This window comes from Panthera leo, chromosome C1, assembly GCF_018350215.1.
Source record: "Panthera leo isolate Ple1 chromosome C1, P.leo_Ple1_pat1.1, whole genome shotgun sequence".
NCBI lineage: Eukaryota > Metazoa > Chordata > Mammalia > Carnivora > Felidae > Panthera > Panthera leo.
The window spans coordinates 153,376,534-153,394,478 of record NC_056686.1 but is presented as its reverse complement, the minus strand read 5'-3'; the positions used below and the strand labels follow the sequence as shown (position 1 = coordinate 153,394,478).

At 33.9% G+C, this 17,945-nt stretch overlaps 1 protein-coding gene and 1 non-coding gene across 11 annotated transcripts in view; both read left to right on the top strand.

The window, feature by feature from the left end:
- Window positions 1-17,945, top strand: part of SCN3A (sodium voltage-gated channel alpha subunit 3) — an 81,490-nt gene that overhangs the window by 31,100 nt on the left and 32,445 nt on the right. For 4 of the 10 annotated variants that reach the window (XM_042948997.1, XM_042949001.1, XM_042948998.1 and 1 more), the window contains exons 10-14: window positions 268-558; window positions 6,214-6,561; window positions 7,576-7,708; window positions 9,213-9,451; window positions 16,780-16,953. In XM_042948997.1, coding sequence (XP_042804931.1) covers window positions 268-558; window positions 6,214-6,561; window positions 7,576-7,708; window positions 9,213-9,451; window positions 16,780-16,953 — 1,185 coding nt within the window. Of the gene's footprint in view, window positions 1-267; window positions 559-6,213; window positions 6,619-7,575; window positions 7,709-9,212; window positions 9,452-16,779; window positions 16,954-17,945 lie in introns of all 10 variants that reach the window. The other 6 variants (XM_042948993.1, XM_042948991.1, XM_042949000.1 and 3 more) reach the window with 5 other exon arrangements.
- Window positions 8,745-8,867, top strand: LOC122229065. Its single transcript, XR_006206925.1, has one exon.

Here is a 17,945-nt window from a genome sequence, read left to right as displayed (position 1 = left end):
TAAGCTAATTTCAACAGGGTTTTTTTTTTTAAAGACTCTCCAAGAGATGTACCAAACCTGACTTTTCTTGCCTTAATGCATAGGTTACCATATTGCTTTGTACTGTTTTAAATCGTCATTATTAAGTAAACTCTCTTGAGGTAAAACACAACGAAATGACCAGAATGTTTCCATATGCTTAATAGTCTTACATGGCAATGTGTGTACCACAGTCAACTGTTTCCAAAATGACTTGTTATAAACAGTGCCTGGCTTTGTCTCAAACAGGCAGTTGCAGCCGCATCAGCTGCTTCAAGAGATTTCAGTGGAATAGGTGGGTTAGGAGAGCTCCTGGAAAGTTCTTCAGAAGCATCGAAGTTAAGTTCCAAAAGCGCTAAGGAGTGGAGGAACCGACGGAAGAAAAGAAGACAGAGGGAACATCTGGAAGGAAACAACAAAGGAGAGGGAGACAGGTTTCCCAAATCAGAATCTGAGGACAGTGTCAAAAGAAGAAGCTTTCTTTTCTCCATGGATGGAAATCGACTGACTAGCGACAAGAAATTCTACTCCCCTCATCAGGTATGGTTTTCTATGAAGTGTTCCATTTGTTTTGTCATTGCTATTGCTTTGTATTTACTGATTTTGGCATATTTTTATAATATCTCATATAAATGAGGGACAGGGAAACTAACATTTAATGGTTATTTAATTTGTATCATAAGTTGTCTTTAAAAGAGACTTTTATTAAACCATTGATAACGTTTAAGGTAATCAGCTTTACACATGCACTAATTTGAGACCCTGTTTCTTAATCTCCTCTTTTTTGGGGGGTGAGGGTATGAAACCCACCTATCAAATTTTTCTCTTCAGTGAGAGTTTTGCAATCTCTTGTTTACCTTTTTCATTTTGAGACCTCAAATGAACTTAGTATCTTTGCATATGGGTGTCTCCTTTTATTTTTTGAGGTTCTCACTGCAACATATGTATGAATTTTGAAAAGAAATGTTACTGGATTTTGCCTTATTCTTTTGATATGAGAACTGTGCTGTCATAAGTCTCCATTATGCTGACATGGTGTTGCTCTATGAAACATTAGAATGAAATGACCTAAGTGCTCTTGGAAGAGACCTAAATTGAAGACAGTATATGTTTGCTCTGATTTAATATGAACTACACAATTCTGCAGCATATCTTCAAGCCAATGAGGGAAAGTAGTTTTAAATCTTTGTTAATACATTTTATGGGTTGCATAATGTAAAGAGTAAATAATTATGAAATCTGTGATAAGTACAGTTATGTTTGAACATTATTTGGTTCCCCTAGAATTTCATGTGCCATGAATTATTAACTCTTATAATCATATTAATCTGGGTCAGAATTATACCCTAAAAATAATGTTTTAGGGGACATTATATAATTGAGATAAAGCAAAAAACTGTGTATCAACCAAGAGGTATGACATCTTTCTTATAAAGAACAAAAACTTTTCTAAAAATTAGAAGGATAAGCACAAAATTCAATATAGTGTTTAGTTATTGGCTGACAGGAAAGGGCATATGCAAGTTATCAATGGGTGTTTATTTCATAATTTATATTGAAGATGTAAATAAAATAAAAAATAAATCGATAATAAACTCCATATTAATAACTTGAATTCTCTTAGTAGAACAAAATAGATGTGCACACACAAAAAGTTAAAAGATAAAAATCATTTCCCTTCAGATAATGTCAGTACCAAGAGATCCAATTATGGTCTTGCATAATACAAATATAAAGTATGGTTTTATATCAGCACAACGCATTTGGGATTAACTGGAAGCTCTATTTGTCTATTTCTGTGACCAGATTTTTTTTGCTTAAACTGTCACCCTTGATATTTTAGCATTATTAAGACTATTAGGAGTCATTAGGATTAGGATTATTTGACACTGTAACATAATGATTGACGTCACAGAAGCTTGTGTTCATATGTCAACTCCAAGTGAGTTCTGTGACCTTTCTAGTCACTTGTACTATGTTCAATTTCTGTAAAAGAGGGTAATGATGCCTACCTTAAAGAGTTGTGTGAGATTAAGCAACACAGAGAAACCTTATGTGACAAATAGTAAAGCTCTTATTAAGTTGGTGAATTATTCAAAATGAGGGAACTTTTGAGTAGTTTCAACAATCGCAAATGTATATGCATAGTAGCAGTATTTATGTGAGCACATTTATGTTTTTAAAAACAGTATTACTTCCATCATTGTTTCATCACCGTGCTCAAAGATGAACTGTGGATTAGTTCATTCAGCCAATCAACAAATATTTTTTGACCACCTGTTACGTGGCAGAAATAGTTCTAGGTAATGAAAATACTTCAGTGAATGGATACAATTCACTAACTTCATGGAAATTTATACTAAAGAAGAAGCCAGACAATATGTGAGATAAGTTATATACTGTGTTAGAAGGTGATAAGTGCTATGGGGAAAAAAAAGTAAATCACGAAAAGGGGATCAGGAGCACTAACTGGATGTAAAAATTGTAAATAGGGTGGTTTGGGATGCTCTCACTGTAAAGGAGATATTTCAGCAAAGATTTTAAGGAGGCAAGAAAAGGGACTATCTCATTGAAGAGCATCTCAGACTTGTGGAAGAGCCAAGTGTAAGGCCCTGGCATGGCAGTATGCCTGGAATGCTCAAGGAGCATCTGTGAGCCTGTGTTGAGTGAACCACGGAGAGGCAATAGCAGAGGGAAGTTGGGGAACAGCCAGAATTTTAATACTCAAAACAGAATCAGTATATACACATGCTATATATAATTTATTTTCCAGTATTTATAGATACAGGGATAGTAGGTAGGTAGATAAATAGGTAGGGAGATAGATAAATGGATAGATAGATGGGAGAGATTTTAAAAGTAAAAGAAAGATCCTATTAACATGGATAATTTACATATTCCAGTAAAGACAGACAGGGAGCATTAACAAAACTCACAAGCAAAAATATACCAGAAGCAGTTTACAATTTCTGGTTGTATAAACAAAAAAGGACTCTCTGATAGTAAAGAAAATCAGTGAAAGTAGTGGGAATAGGAAGCATAAAATGGACATGGCATACTGTTCAAAACAAATTTGTCTTCTGAAAATGTCGAGGCAGAGAAGCCATAAATTATGGATACACTGCCCCATACTAACATAAATTTTAAATGTTTTTTTTTACATTTAATCATTATTTCATTTTCAAATAGATAAATCATGTTCAGAGTATAACATGAAAAGGTACTTAAGGATGTACAATGGAAAGTGAATCCCCTCCAAAGATTTTAGCTATGTTGTTTGGACACACAGATGATTTATTTCAACCAGGTTTGTAGTTATAACCAAGTATAGCTGTTGATTTATTGAAAACATTGACAGGTACATATACTGAATTTGAAATGCTATTGAGTATTGCCAACACTCACTTTACATGTTCCCTCTAGAACATCTTTAAATTCTCTGCATCATCTTCCATCTTGACTTTTCCCAATTGACTTCAAGTTCAATCCCCCTACATGCAGGATTGTGTTTTACACACCTAATGTCTTCTATTTTCCCAATTGTTATTGAATATCATAAGAGAAAAAGTTCATATTTATCTTCTTGGAACAAGGCAAAAGAAAAATAATGAAGATACCTTGGACTCATGTTGTGCTGTGTCTGAGGCAAAGAAAAATGGTCTTTTGGTCCTCAAAGCATAAAAGCTTGTTTTCTTTGAGAAAGGGCTGCCACAGCTGTGGGTATTCCCTCTACTTTGCTGCATCTTCTAGTGTGTTATTTTTGGTTTATTTTCTCTGAGTACTATTTTTGTTATCTTCTTTTTCAGTCTCTGTTGCCTTGAAAGCTCTGCTCATACCCGTTATTATACTTTCCAAAGAGTGAATAGAAATTTCAAATAAACTCAAAATTCTGGAAAGCCTTTGAAACACCCCAACATAAAAACATGCAAATTAAATGAATGTGCCAGATACATTATAATGTACACACATACCACATATCACATACTCCCAACCAATATCCTGTAGACTGATTTTCAGTTCCCAAAGTCAGTTGTGGAACATAGGTACATTAAGATGATCACCCTGTGCCATCCTAGGGATTAGTGTAAGAAAAAGTTAGCTTTCTTCTAACACTTGCATTAGAATCACCTGGAATATGTGTGGGATAATAAAAAAAAAATGGGACCTAAAAATACACACCAAAGTTTCAAAACACAAGTATGAGAATAACCACTATTATATTGCTAATTAAAATTGAGTCCAAGGAGATTAAAACATTAACATTCTTTATTACTGGGGGCTGAGTTTATGTCCGCATGGTATCTGATTTCTTGATCACTTTGATTGATTAGAAAATCAGTCTAACCACTGTCTGGCACTGGGTAGCCAACTATGTGTGAACTGAGTGTCACAGGGGCACAGTCTCAAGTTGGACAAGCTGGATAGTCAATAGTTCCTGTGGATAGTCTAAGTAAGTCCAAAGCAAGAGCACATTTCTTAATGAAAAATATCTTTCCAGAACATCACTATGACAGAGGGCAACAGCAATTATTCTGGTGCTTTGCAGTCTGGGAAAAGCCATAAAAATAAAGCTAAAAATGGGACCTAAGAAAATCAGCATGACCTAATTAGGCAGAGGAACCAAAAATAAATTTGATGGAGTCTGCCTTTCCTATGTTTTTTCCCACTAAAATTATTTTATTTGGCTCTATACTGAGGTTTGGAGGAAGAATGGGAAGGTCCAGGCATGTCTGCTGCAGGCATAGGGATATGTGTGTGTGTGTGTGTGTGTGTGTGTGTGTGTGTGTGTGTGTATACACACATACATATAAAACCCTGACAATGAAGATAGATAGGAGAGGTTATGAGAGTCTAAGCAGGGGGAGCAATGGGGAATGCCATTTTCTTTAAGTTTATGTATTTATTTTGAGAGAGAGAGCACGAGCAAGGGAAGGGCAGAAAGAGAGGGAGAGAGAGAATCCCAAGCTGGCTCTACATTGTCAGTGCAGAGCCAACACAAGGCTCAACTATGACATCATGATCTGAGCCGAGACAAGGAGTCAGCCGTTTGATGGACAGAGCCACCCAGGCACTCCTGGGAATGTCATTGTTAATGATGAGGAGAATAAACAAAGATTCTACAGACTGAATAGAGATTTTTTTTAAACTATCGCCAAGTTCAGAATAGAGATATTTGGTGTTGCTAGTTTAAAATTCATTCAAAAGGGTGAAAGAAGGGATTTCATGTTAAATCTTCATTTTCCAGTACCATTTACCCAATTTATTTGAGAACATATGTAATAAAAAAGTTCTGAATCATCCAGTTCCTTTTAATAAAATTGAAGCGAGATCAGAAGGATAAGCTATCTTCTACCTCATCCTCCTTGGTAAAGTCATGTAGATATGTCTTGCCTTTTTAAACTAGTGTTGAATTTTAAGTGATAATAGAATTTATATGGCAGTTTAGGAATTCTCTCTGTTGTGTTTGCTATGACATATATTCTCTCATGGTGAATCACTAGTAGCTATATTTGGGAAACTATTAGCAAATTTGCAAGACAGCATCATAGGTAAGTTTCGTGACTTTTATTCCCACATGGACAGAGACCAACAGATCCAGAAAGAAAGTAAACTAATTTCCTTTTAGAATCCAAAAAAAAAAAAAAAAAAGAAAACAGAGAGATAATAGTTTTGTTTTTAAATCATTATCTAGAAGTAACACATTTGGCATACATATTTTAAATTTGAGCCAACAATCTCTCTTGAGCCATAACTTATTTTCCAAGTTGCATGCCCTTCAGATCATAGCTTTTCAGAGAGAAAGCCATCTACTGTTTGTTTAACCACCACTTCCTCCAAAAAGAATCATTTGTCCTTTCTTGTATCAGTTCTACACCTATAACATTATAATAACAAAATCCACCTCATAGTATTAGAGTTAAGAAAAATGAAATAAATGGTCATGCACTTAGTAAATTATAAATCGCAATTCTTAATCAGAAAAACACCCTTTATGCCCAAATTTGCATTGTAGTCTTTAATAAAAATATCAAAACATACGTGTTCTCTCTAAACTTGTTTAGAGCAAGTGTTTAAGAGCCTGTGTTTAAGAGCAAGACTATTCTAATCCAAACAGATTCTGCAATATTAAGACTTTTGTTAAGTAACTGTGTTCCCCCCCACTCCCAATTCCTTTCTCCCTTGCTCTCTCCTCAGTCTCTGTTAAGTATCCGTGGCTCCCTGTTTTCCCCACGACGCAATAGCAAAACAAGCATTTTCAGCTTCAGAGGCCGGGCAAAGGATGTCGGTTCTGAAAATGACTTTGCTGATGATGAGCACAGTACATTTGAAGACAGCGAGAGCAGGAGAGACTCACTGTTTGTGCCGCACAGACATGGAGAGCGACGCAACAGTAACGTTAGTCAGGCCAGTATGTCATCCAGGATGGTGCCAGGGCTTCCAGCAAATGGGAAGATGCACAGCACTGTGGATTGCAATGGTGTGGTTTCCTTGGTGGGTGGACCGTCAGCTCTAACCTCACCTACTGGACAACTTCTGCCAGAGGTGATAATAGATAAGTTAGCTACTACTGACATTACACACCAATTTGAAATAATCAAAGTCTGGGCGGTTTAGCCTGTTATACCATCCTGCTTCCCCCAAATGAAATGCCTCAAAAATACTATATGATGCATTGAAGGAAAAACAATAGAATCTTTAGAACCAACTGAACTGTAGAAGACCATTAGCTTTCAAATGCATTAGAGTTTTTAGAGTCTGAGAAGAAACATCTGCAAATTCGGTAGACGTACCAACACAAAATAATGGACACTGTGACAACCAAATTGTTATTATAAATGCATGTTCACACAGAATTATACAATTATTTATTAATATAATGGAAATTTCATACACTTAAAATTAAATGTTATAATGCCCAATATATTGATAATAGGCAGTTTCCACACAAATATCAATATTACAGGGAAGTTAAAATGTTTTGATGTCTATTAAGATGACCCTAAAATGTTTTGATTCTTATAGGATGGCATATAGAAATAATCAAAGAAATCTCAGGAAAGCACACACATTTCATTGTACATCTGTGTTTGTGCATGGAAAAAAAATTGGCCCATATATGTCAATATAGCTTCAAAGAAAATAACTCTGCCTTGCAACATTTTAATCCTACTACTTTTTTTTGGGGGGGGAAGATTGATCTGATTATTAATCATTGAGATAAGCTGAAAATAATCTGCATTTGAATGAAATGAAACAATATATGACTTTAGCATGCTTATGAAATTTCTCTGAAAATTCTAACAGGTTAATTAAAATATTCCTGCAACAAAATTGTCCTATACAATTGCATCCAACTGGTGAATTCTTGTTAAATGCTATCGCTTGTGATAATTTTTAAAAGGTGTTTTTAACTTAATAATAAATTTAATATTTTATTATTACTTGAAAACTATTAACTGGAAAAACTGCATGTAGCATGATTTTCCAAAGAAATGCTCTGTGGTATTGTATTATTCATTGAAAGGGTGGTTTGAACCATCAGTATTTGGTTTGCAGGGCACCACCACTGAAACAGAAGTCAGAAAGAGAAGGCTAAGTTCTTACCAGATTTCAATGGAGATGCTAGAGGATTCCTCTGGAAGGCAAAGAGCCATGAGCATAGCCAGCATCCTGACCAATACAATGGAGGGTAAGAAGCAAGCCACAAGATAGTCAGCTTTACATGATGATATGCTTTGTGGAACTATCTCTTCTTCCTATAGAATTAATAAAGTCAATTACCTAAGATCAGAACTGTGTAACAGACCTACGTAGATGATATGTAAAATATGGTATTATCACACTGGTTACAAAAACTAATATTGTCCCTTTTTCTTTTTAACACCTTATCTGGTCTGCAGAGTGGTATTACTCCACTGGATTTTATGTCAGTGAGGATTTATCTTTATGTTACATTATCCTTAAACAATTAAATACTTCCCTTGTTAAGTCTTGGTATGTAAAAGAACAAGGAAACACCTCTTTCAAGCTTTAGTCAGTTCTCTGGGCAGGGAGGTAGTGATGTAGTTGGAGGAGGCATATAAATAAATTGGATAAATAAAAACTTGTGTTTAACATTGACCCTAAAAAAAGATCTCTCCTCCATTTTCCACATGTACAGAAACCATTACATTCCTCCAAAGGAGAGCTCACACAAATGCTTGTTAATTTTGACACATGGGAGGGGGCAGCAACTATTAATCTTCTGTTTATTCATTAAATAAGTCTCCAGTTCATGAAGTCTGGAGGGATATTACATTAGTTTTGCAATTTTATAAGTCTTTTATATAAGTAGTATTTAACATGTGTTTAGAAAATATCAATTACATTTTGTCTCTTGTCCTGTTGGTGTATGTGATACCTGAACAGTCACATAATAATTATAAAAGGTTTCACAAATTAAAATTACTAGCAACTTTTAAAAATATTTTAGGCTAAAGTTCTGAAAAATATGAGTAAATATGAATAACATAAATAGATTTCGGTTTGAATCTATACTAAAAAGGGCACACTACATTCTCGTTAATGCTAATGTGGAGACAATCAGAGGAGAGAGCTGGTCACACATTAATAAGAATCATAGCTTTAGACAGTGTTCTTACAAAGGCACTTTCAAAAGAAATAATACATGTTTGATACATTTAATTAAAAGATTATTTAAGATTATTTAAAAATTGTTTTGATGGTGGACATTTATTTTTATTCAGTTTTTTCTTAAAGTGAAGATAACTCTTTGTAAATGTCCTAGCGAAATACAGTAGCTTTCTGTTCACCCTTAAGTTAAGAGGGTGGATCCACTACTGACATTAAAAAAAAATGTTTTCATAAAAAGAATAGAGCAATTTAATCAATAATTACCTAGTTATTAGCTAATGAAGTTAGCTTATTTGAAGCAAAACATTAAGTTGAAGGTATTTATTTTCTGTACTTAATTAAAGGAGAAAGAAAAAATGTCTGTATCTTCATATGAAATTTATAATGAATATTTTGTGAACATATTTAATGGGATTGCCTTCTCAGGTTTCTTAAGCTAAGTAATATGAACTTTCATCCCCAGGTAGAAGCACTGATTTTGTCAAATATTGTATAATCTAGAGCAACAATAATTCATTTTTATTGTTATTTACTACTCTTCCTTTTTATTGTTCCCCTAGAACTTGAAGAATCTAGACAGAAATGTCCTCCATGCTGGTACAGATTTGCCAATGTGTTTTTGATCTGGGACTGCTGTGATGCATGGTTAAAAGTAAAGCATCTTGTGAATTTAATTGTCATGGATCCATTTGTTGATCTTGCCATCACTATTTGCATTGTCTTAAATACCCTCTTTATGGCTATGGAGCACTACCCAATGACCGGTCAATTCAGTAGTGTATTAACTGTAGGAAACTTGGTAAGTTCATTTGAAGTTTACTTATTCCCTTTGACAAGGATGGGGGATATAGACCAAGGGAAAAAAAATCCCTTTGTGCTGTGTAGGGAATCTCAGTGATAAGATCTAAAAGTCAACTGGTATGAATGCTGATTGGTCAGAACAATGTCCATGCTGATTGACCATGGTGTCTTACCAGTTGTAAACTTTTTAAATCTTTACTGCCATTCTTGCTGAAGTATAGGTTTAGAAAAACCATGATATCTAATTCCAGCTCCACAAAAATGCTGTTTTAATATACACAGCCTCTAAAGAAATCATGTCCATTGAAGGGAATATATAAAGATTGATTTCTGTACGAAAGAAGACATAGTTGTTTCAAATTGAATTACCTAATAAAATGCTTCAGTAGTATTCACATAAGTGAAGAAACAGTAAAAACGCATTTGTAATTTAGTCATACTTTTGGTTCAAAATACTTGAGCAGGCATCTGTGTATGTATGTGTTGACAAGTACATTTCCTCCTTAATCTATATGAGAAAATTGAAATGGATAAACAAGTAACGAAAGGATTATTCAAGAGCTTCCTTTGGGGCACAAGACAGAAATAAACTCAAATTACCTTAAGAGGAAAATAAAAAGAGTGACCCCTAAAATGGAAAGAAAAGATGAACTACCAAACCATATAAAGGGTAATTCTGCAGTTGGGCTTCAGGAAATGCTTTAACCAAGGACTTAGATGTAGCCCAAGTGTTCACTTTGTCTTTTATCTCTGGGTCAGGGAACATGTTTAGGCATACCTCACTGGTTTTACATCTTGTAATATCTGCACTAGAAAAAGACTGGATCTCTTTTTAGTTCCAGTTCAAAGACTCTCATGATAGGACTCTTGTTTGGTATAGCTTGAGTCAGATGCTCACCTCTGGCTTAATCAGAGGCACAGGGTGGAGCCATGTGAAAACATGACAGATCTGAGGAATCATACAAGTGGAGGAGCAATTCCCAACAGAAGTTGAAAAGGGAATCCTGGGCAGACGATTTCGTAAAAGTCTACCCAGTAAGTGGCCTCAGCTTAACTACATTATTTGACTTAGTAAAACACACATCTGATTCTTGAGATTTTCTTCATCCTTGACACCTGTGATACTGATTTTTCTTAAATGATTGTTCCTTGATCTTTCCGATCACTCTATCTTTGCCTTCTTTTCTGGGCTTCTTATGTCTACTAAGGCTATGTTTTCCATTCAATGTTTTTATGTACTCAACAACGATAGGAATTATCTACTATTGTGGTATAAGCTGTATCCCAGTTCTATATTTCCAACTGTTACAGATAGTTGTTCAAGGATAGCTTTAAACACAGTATGTGACAGCTGAAAGATCATCTTTCTCACAGCTTATTGAAAGTCCTAACAATTTCAATGTAGTCTTGTGTTACCTCTAGTAGTAACCTCCCAGCTTCAAAGAGCCTTTCAACTTCAAAGCTAGAAATCGGATAGCCATTTTGACTTACTTCTCCTTTATTTCTTATATACAAGTTGACATGAAGACATTATTTCTTCTTTCAAGGTATCTCTTTTTTAATCCTATAACTACTATTAAAATAATATTAACACACTGCACTCAGTATGCTTGCACTTTGCTAAAGTGTTATCTGTATTTGTGGTTCAACAGTCCTATTTGGTTTTCAAGACTCCCCATCTGCTCCCATCCTTTCTATACCATCTTATTGTCCACTGTTTCCTAAATCAGCCACTATTGGCCCATCAGAACAGCTATGTCACTATACTACACAAACACCACATCTTACATATGCTTACATGCTTACATCTTATATGCTTACATATGGAAAAATATTTCACTGTTCTCTACATTCACATCTAGAGTGTTCTAATTAAAATTACCTCATCTCAATTCTTCATATTCTTCAAGGTTATGTCCCATTTTTCTTTTGTATCTCCTACAGTATTTACATGGTTGCAGCTCAATAAATAACTAACTGGTTGTTTCCTAATCAGATGGGCTGCTTCAATTGAGTAGCATGTTTTCAGGAAAGAACATGGGCTCTGGAGTTGGGTGGAAGTGGGTTTGACCTCATTGCCAATGCTTACTAATAATGTAGCATCTGGACAAGTCTGATAAAAAATCTGAGTCTTTGTTTTCTATTTTGAAACGGATATACTAATACCCATCTCCTGGAGTTGTTGTGAAGGCGGAATGAGGTAATGTGAAAATAATACTATGCCTGGCATCTAGCATGTGCTCAATAAACAATTTCCTTCCTCTAATATATGCTATTAACCTTTCTCTGAAATACTGATAGAAAAAAGTTCTGGTCTAGCTCCTGTATTTTTCCCAAGATACTGGTCAGGAAAGTTGAACAGTTAGGAAGAAATTTTGGAAATTTTCCAGAGTGAAGCAGGAAATTGAGGTTTCATGGAATTCCCATGTTGAAGCACTAGTTTGGAAGCACAGGATAAGAGAGGTTGGATTATAGGATGATTGAATGGAAAAGCACTAGACTAAAGCACCAAATCTGGGTTGAAGTCCACTTGTCCGTGCTAAATAATTGGGTACTCTTGAAAAAGTCATTTAGATCTTTGGGTCTGTTCTCTAATGAGTAGAATATATCGGACTAGATGATTTTTCACGTCCCTTCCAGTTCTAAAATTCTGTAACTTTATGAGTAGCAATGGAAATAATGAGGTATAGAAATGAGGTTGAAGACTGATGCCTGATAGATTGTGGTAGAACCATTGGTAAGCTGAGGTTAACACTGGGGAAACAAGGCTCATCAAGATACAGAGTGCACATGACAAGAAACAGACCTGAGTTAACTATTACCAATCATAAAAGTAGGAGAATTTGTAAGCTGACTATTTGTATTAACCAAAATATCTTTGTTATTATTAATATCATATATAAGCCATTTCATAGTTTCTCATATAGTATCATATTTTATACCCATAACAAGCTTTATAATAAATATTTATATATGAAAATTTATATGTTTAATTGTATGTAAATGATATGTAAAAAAATCTATATAAGGAGAAAGAGACAGAGACAGAGAGAGGAAGACAGAGGGAGGGAGAGAAGGAGAGAATATATTCTTTATATCTTGGGTACTTAGTTGACTTTGGACTCTATTTTACACCATGCATGGTTATATTGCGTATTTTGTGGAGTTTATAGTTCACTCATTTAAATAAATTTAGTTTCTATGAAGAGTTATTAGTCCTCAAATGATTATATAATACCTTATAAATAAGGACATTTAGGTTTTGGCTGAATTGTTAGCAAAGGAACATACCATAAAAGACTTGTGGAACTTTCAGCTTTACTTAGATCAATGTGCCCCATTTGTATCCTGTTTCTGGAGCACATAAAAAGCACATCACTTCTCTAGTGATTGGGTTGATCAAACTTGAGTATCGAGAGACTTCAAATATCTGTTGAGTTTCTCTAAGATGCTCTATTTTGTTTTTGTTTTAACCATTATAAAACTAATGCACCCACCTTAAGAGATTTTATAAGCAAAAAATCTTCCATCAATCATAGCAGATTAGACAACCTCTTCATCATACAAACATTTCCAACTAACCTGTAACTCTTTCTTCAACGAATACAGATAGAGGTCTGTAGCTCCTATACTGACTACTTTTCTTACTATAACTCTCATTTTAACCAATGATTAAGAGTCCATGATATCCTTTTATTCTGTTGGATGCTGAAGGGAACTTGGAACATGGTACTTGTACTAAGCATTTCACAGGTTATTTGCATATAAAAGCCTAAAGAAACACAATTAGCTAAATTATTTCAATTAAATGGTGTGGAATAGAGTATAAATTTAAAATCTCAGGATAGGGACATGTTAACTCTTTGAAGGAAAAAAAAAAAACTTTTGCTTATTGAAAGATTAAACACTTGGGAGCCAAATCCTAAAATTTACCTGAGAGGCATTTTGCATCAATGAAGGTGCTATCTGGCCATTTAGCTCCTTTCCTAATATAATGCAAAGCTATCTTGTCTCCAAACTAAAAACTTATCATGAGGCTCTTGTGTAATAATTGTTGTCACCAATTTCTGAATACAATTTGGTAGGCAATACAATGCTGACAGAAATCCAAGAATTTTAGATACAGACCTGATGAGTCATCTCAATGAATATCCTCATTTGACAGATGAGGGAAAGGAACACCATAAATGTTAAATGATTTCCCATAATTTTTCTTTAAGTATATTTCAATTTCACCTCTACCACCGATCAACAACAACAACAACAAATATTTAAAGATGTGTATCCAAGAGACATGGGAATAATAAAACTAAAACCATTAAAATAAGAGGCTAATAACAATAGAGCAAAAGTAGGCTACAGTTACATCAAATTCACTACAAAAAAAAAATGGAGCATCAGTCTGGGCAAGCAGACATTCTGGAGAGCAAACTGATTGATAGGCAAACTTCAGCTTTTAGGATGAACATTTCTCTTTTTCATGTACATCAACATAACCTTCTTCTCTAAGTAAATACTCAATAAGGAAGCCTTCTCATCCTGAAATAAGACCTTAAACTGTAATATTTGGTCATCCTAAGCATCCTAAGTGTTGTGCCCCACAAAACAACTCAAAATGCTCCCAATTTCTTTATTCTTGGTTTAGAGTCCCAGGCTGATTCTCATCTCTATCTTTAGCACTTAGATTTTTACTACTTACCATGTGTCATCACCTACAATGCGTTAGGAACTTTTTATTGAACTTATCTACTCATTAAAGAAGCTGGATTAGGAAGCCTATAAATTCATTGTCCATAAGAAATGTATTAGCCTAGGGGCACCTGGGTGGCTCAGTCTGTTAAGTGTCCAGCTCTTGATCTCAGCTCAGGTTATGATCTCATGGTTCATGAGGCAGAACCTCATGTCCAGCTCTGCACTGACAGTAAAGAGCCTGCTTGAGATTCTCTCTCTCTCTCTCTCTCTCTCTCTCTCTCCTTCCCCTTCTGATTTTCTACCTTGCTCATGCTCTCTCTCAAAATAAATAAATAAACATTAAAAAAAAAGGACATGTATCAGCCTAAATGACTTGGTTGATACAGTCTCAGGTTTACATATCCTTATTTCTACTATATTTTCAAAGCCCAGCAAAACGTCTACCGTTTAGTAGGTGTTTAGCAGTTTTTTTCTGAATGAATGAGTGGCCACAGAAGCATATAATCTAAAGTTTCAAAGACAAACTTGTTTTCTGCAGAAAACAAGATAGAATTAGGCTAAGGCCAAACAATAAACATTCAGTAAGGTTTTTATTAATTGTTTTTAGTCTTAAAACTTTTTGTGATGTAGAAAATTCAAAGGTGGCTGAATGTATATTTATAAACCATACATTAGTATTGTTTACAAACCATACATGGGCATTATTTATATAATCTAATACAGATTTAGAGGTTGCCAGTTCTTTTTGTCCTTAGAATTTTTTTGATGGGAGTTTTAAAATCATGTAAGCATAGGCATTAAATCAGTATGCTAGACTGACCTTTGCTAGAATGAGAAGGAATTTTTAAGAATTCCTCATCACTGACAATACAAATGATTTTTAGGGCTTAAATTGAAAACATTTAAGGATATAAATAGATATAATTTTAAATTGCAAACTATAATTAAAATGAAAGGAGTTTCATGTTGGGGTTACATAAAATGAAAGAATGTATGTTTAAGGTATAGGGATTTTTAAAATTATTTATTTATTTATTTTGAGAGAGAGAGAGAGAAAATGCGCGCGCGGGAGAGGGACAGAGAGGAAGCGTGAATCCCAAGCAGGTTTCACAATGTCAGTTCAGAGTCTCACATGGAGCTTTATCTCACGAACTGTGAGATCATGACCTGAGTCCAAATCAAGAGTTGAGCACTTGGCCAACTGAGCCACCCAGGCGCCCCTAAGGTATAAGCTTTTATAATGCAGGAGATTCAGTCATTTCAAAAGAGCTGAAAAGATCGCCTTATGATTTCTCTGTAGAAAGAAATATTTGTAGATGATTTACCTGGATAGTTTCTACCTCAGTTTAATGTATTTCTATAATTAGGCTGCTAATTCAAATAGTTAGCTGCTCCTGAGACTTCATATAAGAAATAAAATTTCTCTAAATCAAAATTTATTTTACATTCATCAGGGAAAAATATCTTACGGTGAGTCGTTCTATAAGATAAAAAAGAAATAATTTTCAGTGTGCATTCCAGCATATATCTGTATTTTCATGCATTAATATTACTTGAAATACATTTTATTTCCACTTGAGTGAATGAAAGATGAACTGAAATTAAGCTATTTTTTCGGGAAGGGGTATTTCCCTTAGATCTTTCTGTGTTTAGGAAAATAACATATTAGCTGCATTTACACATTTCTAAGAGTGAATCAATATTTCTTTTTAATTAACCTGATGTTTTAGGAAACCAAATAATTTTGGATACTGTTATTTTGACAGAGTTCCTTCAAGGTAGAGGCTGATTTACCCTGTAAATGGTAAGCTTGACTTTATAGTCAGAAAATGCAGCTATCACCTATATTTAAGATAATTGCTTTAAAAGATTATTTGCAAGAGTAATTTCATAACTCTTCATGTCCCTGGGTCTCTTTGCCTGTGATTTTGAGTTAAATTTTTTTTGAGTTTGTTTCATTTTCTTTCTATTGTCGAACATTCTTCCAACCACTCAAGTAATTTATTAATTTTTACTGTGAGTGTATGCACACTGAGAATGTTCTCCTGCTGCTTTCAATTAAATCTGCAGCTCCTTGCTCTATTAATCCATTAACCTTAATTCTGAGGCATGCATCCAGAGATTATTATTATAAAACATTTGTGGCAACCTCACTCTTATTTCAGGAATATTTTTTAAATTATAGAAAAAAGATGATGTCCCTGAAAAAAAAAACACACAAAAATCAAGAATAAAATATGCTTTTTACCAAACTTAAAATAAATTTACAGTAACTTCAAATAATATATAGATTTGTTCCTAATGCAATAATACTAAAAACAAAATTCACTGTGATTATGGGAGAAGTATGATGTACCAAAAAGGGCTGGAATTCAGTAGTTACTATTTAGTATCAGATTTAAAATGTGAATGAGGAAATGTTTTCAAACCAGCATTTTCTTGGATAGCTAGCAGTTTTGTTAAATCTAAGCATATTTGTTAAATAAAATAAATACTCCCCTGGAAAAAAATGCTAAACAGTTTATCACATTTCTCCATTTTAAGTATTTTTACTCATGACTATTTAATATTCTTTACAGATTCTTGCAGTGTCAAAAGTTTTTTTCAATGTCTGTGATCTCTATTTTACTTTAGGTCTTCACTGGGATCTTCACAGCAGAAATGGTTCTCAAGATTATTGCCATGGATCCATATTATTATTTCCAAGAGGGCTGGAATATCTTTGATGGAATTATTGTCAGCCTTAGTTTGATGGAGCTTGGCCTGGCCAATGTGGAGGGATTGTCTGTACTGAGATCATTCAGATTGGTATCTACTTAGACTATGTTTATATTCTGTCACTGGCATAAAATTTATTTTGAAAATGAATCAATGTGTATCTTATATTTACTTTAGTAATATTTTAAATCTACATCAATATGCATGATACTCTAAGAAAATACATAAATATTCCCTTTAAAACTAAGAATGATAAAAATGGTTGAAGCATTTCATAATGATTAGTTATAGAGGGCAAATTTAAAAACACATGTGGTCTAAAATTATGTTTTAAATTCATTAACATTTTTTTTTGTTTCAACTCTGTAAAGAAATGCAAATAAAAACTTCAGGCCTCAATTAATCTTAGCTTTTTTTTTAAGATATGTGAATATTCTCATTTTTTTTAATGTTTATTTTGAGAAAGAGATAGAGCATGAGTGGGGGAGGGGCAGAGAGAGGGAGAGAATCCCAAATCTGCACTGATAGTGCAGAGCCCAATGCAGGGCTAGATCTCACGAACAGTGAAATCATGACCTGAGCCGAAATCAAGAGTCAGACGCTTAACCAACTGAACCACCTAGGTGCCCATAATCTTAGCTTTTTATCAACCTTACTTATATTAGTGGGAACTACTTTAAAGGAACATGTAGGAAAATATTTGATACCATTAGCATTTAAAACAATGGTGTAACAAACGTTTTTATATTTGTCAAAAAAAAATTATTTCAAAATATGTAAAATTTTATTGGAAATTAAGTAAAATGTGTATTTTTTTCAAATTGAAAGGAAGACTTCATGTAAGTTTTTTAAATCAAATTTGTTTATTTTAGTTTTATTTTATAAATATCCATTAAAATATATAACTCAGATTTTTAATATTTCTTTTTACTCTAAAATGTAGTCTGAGGGTGACATTAGTTTACCCAATCCAATTTAATTTAAAACACTGTAATCAAAATATTAATTTGTTTCTAGGGATATATCTGCTGATTAATCAGAATGTTTTATTTATTCTGAAATATTTTCTTTTACTTTTACAT